Raw genomic sequence first — 6000 nt, forward strand, 5'->3', positions numbered from 1 at the left:
ATAGTTAAAATAGATATAAATTATTCACATTTTGGATAAATCTAAATTAAGTCATCAGTTAGTGGGTCTAAAAACATTATGTAATGCTGATCATATTTAGCACAAGGAAAAAATGAACTAAGAGAATATCAAATTTGATTGAATGGTTTCAGCATAGTTAAATGAAAGATTTTAAATTGTTTAACATTTAAATTTTAAATATTAAGTAGCTGGCAAGTTTACTTTGTAAAAGTTCAAAGAACAATCTTCATAATTAGATTGTTTTGTTACCACAGTTACAATCTGATGTTCTTTGTTTAATCTTTGAGTTTTAGCTGTTTGTTCACAAATACATCTACGTAAACTAAAATTGCAATTGAGTGCTCGGCCACTTAAACTAGGCCCCCAGATTTCACTAAATCCATAGTGACATGGCATCTGGCACAAATACTGTCTATTTACACTTTTATATGGGTTTTTTGTTCAGACAAGATTTTATTAGATATGCTACTTCCTCTTATTATTATTACAAATGAAACCACTCAATCATAAAGAGATTTGTTTTTTCTTTAATTTTCCATTTTTGATTTATTTATTTTTCCTGGAATTACACAAATGCATGACCCTTGATGTATAAACAAGGAGAGACTGGTTGATTTGTGTGCTTTGTTGAACATGTTTTCTGTTGTTCTACAGGTCATGCCATTTTTAAGATCACTTATCACAGCAACCATGACTACAAGGCTCTGTACTTTGAGTCTGATGCTGCAACTGTCAATGAAATTGTGCTGAAGGTGAGGTCCACATGAATGATGTGACCCTGCAGCTCCTGTACTGTAATTTGTGTGGTGAGCCCATACATAGACTGTGATTTACATTTCTGGTTGTGACTTTTATTTTACACTTGATATAAGACACATCCAATTATTTGTATGATTTATTCACACATGACCGTATTATGACTTGCACCCACTCAAATTCCAACCTTCTAACCCTTGGGTTAGAAGGTTGGAATTTTCTCCTGACTCATGGCTCCATTCTGAGTGTCTGAAAAAAGTATCTTAAATTAATCCTTCCAACAATAATCAACATTCTATAAAACCACATAAACAGTTCACAGCTATCCAGCTCAGTTATCCTGTTCTTTCCATCATTGTTCCAGAGTCCTTGCATTGTTTTGTGATTATCTGCACTGTAGAGAAAGTTGTGTGTAAATTACTGCTACTCTTTCAGTGAGGAACAAAGGTTTTCTAACAATATTTCTTTAGCTAATGCCTAACTTGTTAATCACTGGAATTGCAAAGTCTAAGGTAAACTTTGTGACTAAAAAGTTGAAATACTAAATCTTTTTTTGTTTTCCTTTTGCTAGGTGAACTACATCCTGGAGTCTCGGGCCAGCACCTCCCGGGCAGATTACTTTGCCCAAAAGCAACGCAAACTTAGCCGCAGGACAAGCTTTAGTTTCCAGAAGGAGAAGAAAACTGGGCAGTAGATGCACACTACTGAAACCACTCTTTTGAGGCTACACATGTCCATCTGCCAGATGCCTTTCACTCCAGTACAAAGAGCATTTTGGATGTGGTTCAGAATTTCAGGTGTAGAATGTGATGCAAAGTTAAGTTAAAGATTAAAGAAATGGCAAAAAATAAAAGTTGTGCTTCAGCTGGTTGCACAACTTTTAGCACAACTGCAGAAGCACAACTCTGTAATCCAATGAAGGAGCAGATTTCATAACTAGAGGGAACTTGCATTTTGACTTTTGGACAGATTAGCTGCTGTGCTCTGATTCTTCACTTGTTGCCTCTGTATGAGTACCTCTCAAGCAAGTTGTTAAAGTTACACCTTGAACATTAGTTTCACTTGTCTTTTGTTAACAGATTTGAATCCTCACCATTTATGTAGTCCATCCATCCATTTTCCGGTCACCCTTCTCCCTAATGGGGTCGGGAGTTGCTGGTGCCTATCTCCAGCTGCATTCCAGGCGAGAGGCAGGTTACACCCTGGACAGGTCGCCAGTCTGTCGCAGGGCAACACAGAGACAAACAGGACAAACAACCATGCACACAAGGAGAATTTGGAAAGACCAATTAACCTGACAGTCATGGTTTTGGATTGTGGGAGGAAGCCGGAGAACCCGGAGAGAACCCACGCATGCACAGGGAGAACATGCAAACTCCGTGCAGAAATACCCCGGCCCGGGAATCGAACCCAGGACCTTCTTGCTGCAAGGCAACAGTGCTACCAACTGTGCCACTGTGCAGCCCCCATTTATGTATTGTATATACAAATTTTATAATCAGAAAATGAAATAACATAAAATTATTTTAGCCCTGTTTGACTTTTTTTCCACCCCCATTTTGCAGTCATTTTACTCCTGTCGGTTTAGAACAACATTTGAACACTAGGTTTTTCTACTGTACAATTGTAAAATTCTGTTCTTCTTAATTGTGATTAATCTTCTCAGTTTACACAATTTCCATCAACCCCCCAAGATCTGCTTCCAAGAAATGTGTGTGTGTGTGTATGTATGTCTAAAATTATAATTATTTTGTGAAGAATCAACAAGTGGGACACAAGGTGGAACGAAATTTATTGGATATTTTAAACTTCAAAGTGGCCGTGCAATTTACTTTCATTGCAACAAACTCACTCCAGAAGTTCAGTGAGGACTTCTGGATGATCCAATGTTGTCCTAAATAACTGATGATGATAAACACAATCCACCTATGTATAATCAAGTCTTGTATAAATGCACCTGCTCTGTGCTAGTCTCAGAGTTGTGTTTAAAGTGCAGAGAACATCATGAAGCCCAAGGAACACACCAGGCAGGTTTGAGATACTGTTGTGGAGACGTTTAAAGCTGGATTTGGATACAAAGATTTCCCAAGCTTTAAACATCTCAAGGAGCACTGAGCAAACCATCATATTGAAATGGAAGGAGTTTCAGACCACTGCAAATCCACCAAGAAGGTTTAAAGGGCTATCCCTTCTTCCACACAAAACATGTGGAAGAAGGTACTCTGGTCAGATGAAACCAAAATAGTTTGGCCTCAATGCAAAACGATATGTTTGGCATAAAAGCAACACAGTTCACTCTTAACACACCATCCCCAAACATGGTGGTGGCAGCATCATGGTTTGGGCCTGCTTTTCTTCAGCAGGGATTGATGGGAAGATGGATGGAGCCAAATCCAGAACCATTCTGGAAGAAAACCTGTTGGAGTCTGCAAAAGACCTGAGACTGGGACAGAGATTTTTCTTCCAACAAGACAATGATCCCAAACATAAAGCAAAACCTACAATGGAATGGTTCACAAATAGATATATCCAGGTGTTAAATTCCCAAGACAAAGTACAGACCTGAATCCAATCAAGAATCTGTGGAAAGAGCTGAAAACTGCTGTTCACGTCGCTCTCCATCCAACCTCGCTGAGCTCCAACTATTTTGCAAGGAAGAATGGGCAAGAATTTCAGTCTCTTGATGTGCAAAACTGATAGACATACCCCAAGCGACTTACAGCAGTAATCGCAGCAAAAGGTGGCGCTACAAAGTATCAATGCAAGGGGGCCGAATAATATTGCAAGCCCCACTTTGCAGTTTTTAATTTGTTAAAAATGTTTAAAATATCCAATAAATTTCATTCCACCTCATGATTGTGTTCAACTTCTGTTGGTTTTTCACAAAATATTTTTTTTTGATTTTTATGTTTGAAGCCTGAAAAGAGGCAAAAGGTTAAAAACTTAAAGGAGGGCAAATACTTTCATAAGCCATTTGGCCATAATGCAAAACCATATGTTTGGCATAAAACATATATCTGCAGGGGTCTCAAATTCCAGTCCTCGAGGGTCACTGTCCTGCAGTTTTTAGATGTCCCACAGGTACAAAACGCTAGAATGAAATGGCTTAATTGCTTCCTCCTTGTGTAGATCAGTTCTCCAGAGCCTGGCTAATGACCTAATTATTTGATTCAGGTGGTGCATCAGAGGTACATCTAAAAGTTGCAGGACACCAGCCTTGGAGGTCTGGAGTTTGAGACTCCTGATAGAGTAACTTCTAGTAACTGGGAATATCACTATGTCATAGTGATCTTAAAAGCAAGTACACTGCCCTCTACTGGCCACTTCCTTTATGATCCTCAATATTTAGACTTGCTAAAAATGAGACACTTTAGATTTTAAGTTTGATGTAATGCATACTTCATCATCAGTATACCAGCTTGTTTGTGCTTACTTAAACTGACCAAGTACAGATTGTTTAATATTTCTACTTCCATTTGAAGTAGAAATAATATTTCCACTTGGGTCATAAGAATAAAGAATAAAGGGCACATATGGAGGATTATTCAAATTCACTTTTTAAAGAAGGCTGCAGTTGGTAGCAAGAAGGTTCTGGGATCTTTCTGCATGGAGTTTGCATGTTCTCCCTGTCTATGCGTGTGCTCTCACTGGGTACTCCGGCTTTCTCTCACAGACCAAAATCATGACTGTCAGGTAAATTGGTCTCTCTAAATTCTCCCTAGTTGTGAGTGTTTGCGTATGGTTGTTTGTCCTGTCTGTCTCTGTGTTGCAGACTGGCAAGCTGTTCGCTGGAGATACGCACCAGCACCCCTCCTGATCCCACTAGGGAACAGGGTAAACAGAAAATGGATGGATGGGCTTTTTAAAGAGCCAAAGCTTTGAAGAGCTTAATTCACTGATCCCAAGTTATGAACCTTTATAGTTAAATCTTACTAAAACCAATTCCATCAAAATGCAACAAATCTTTTATCTGCTCTCTTGCTAAAACTATTTCTTTTTCTTTATTTGTAAATTTTATTTGAAAATGTTTCACCTTAAATTTCCATCCATATACAACTTTTCTAATTTGCCTGTGCTTGTAACCGTTTTTTGGAACCTGGCTTGTGGTTCTTACTATTATTGCTCAGATTTTTGACTACAATACAGGTTTCAGGTCGTTCATTAGCTGTAAAATGGGACTGTCATAAAAATTTTAAAAAGTTTTTTTTAGATTTCCTGTTTGTTACTCTGTACTTCTTACCTGATCTCATTTGATCTGTTCATTTAATACTTACTGAGACTGATGGTAACGATCCAGAACGTTATTATGGACATCTTAATGTTTTTCTGTTGGACTAATGTCACAAACAAATGTTCAAGTTTCCAATAAGTGTTAACATTGACTGGAACAGGTTAGCAGTATATTAACATAATATTACACTTGAGCCTCTGCTGTCTTTTGTGAGTTCCAGAACTCACAAAAGAAAATGGAGGACTGCCCTACTTTGTCTGATGCTACATATCCTTCTAATGGTCTGGCCCACATAAAGCTTGAACACACACAGTGTTGAAATGAAGTTGAACTTACCAATTAACAAATTGATGGTAAAGTATATTTGAATGTACAAAAACTCAAGAATTCGAGGCCTCTCAAAGGTAGCATCTCTTGACATGTTTTAACTGTAAAGGTCTGGTAGATAAAATGCCATCAAAGGTCCACGAATGTAAACTTTATTTCTTACTGGGTGATATCCAGTCAGATTGACCTATTTTATATAAAAATCTAGTTACGAAATACATTGTGTAATGACTTGGAGTTTTTTTCTGCAGGTCAAGAGACAGACTTCAAAGGTGTTGATTTTTCTTTTCTCTATGCTTCTTTCTATGCCTTACCCTTGTCCTTTTCCCCTTTCTTTTCCTACCCTTTGGTGGAAAAAAAATCAGCAAATCTTTGTTCCTCCAAAGATATGCAGATCTTTGGAGGAACATTTACCGAGATACTCTCCATAGAAAAAATGCCTAAGTACTTAAGTAGATAATATTAAATGACACTATTCTCGTCTGTACCAGGGTTACCTGGTATAGACATAACACTCATCACAGCTGTAAGAAGTGCTGTTTAAATCAGAGGTCCTCAATCGATCAACAAAAGAACAAAAGAAAATAGCTCATTCATAATATTCCTGTCTTTTAAATATTCTGATTAAAAAGCGTAACTTGAATAAATATCCCCTTGAGAAAAGA

At 37.7% G+C, this 6000-nt stretch overlaps 1 protein-coding gene across 1 annotated transcript in view; it reads left to right on the forward strand.

The window, feature by feature from the left end:
• The window catches only part of mapkap1 (MAPK associated protein 1), a 36856-nt gene extending 34555 nt beyond the window's left edge, over positions 1 to 2301 (forward strand). The window contains exons 11-12 of the mRNA XM_055024864.1: positions 676 to 773; positions 1349 to 2301. Of these exons, the coding sequence (XP_054880839.1) occupies positions 676 to 773; positions 1349 to 1471 (221 nt within the window). The 3' untranslated portion in view covers positions 1472 to 2301. The remainder of the gene's footprint in view (positions 1 to 675; positions 774 to 1348) is intronic.
• The last annotated feature ends 3699 nt before the right edge of the window (positions 2302 to 6000 follow it).

The sequence above is a fragment of the Poeciliopsis prolifica genome, unplaced genomic scaffold (genome assembly GCF_027474105.1).
Source record: "Poeciliopsis prolifica strain line A6 unplaced genomic scaffold, Auburn_PproV2 SCAFFOLD131, whole genome shotgun sequence".
NCBI classification, from domain to species: domain Eukaryota; kingdom Metazoa; phylum Chordata; class Actinopteri; order Cyprinodontiformes; family Poeciliidae; genus Poeciliopsis; species Poeciliopsis prolifica.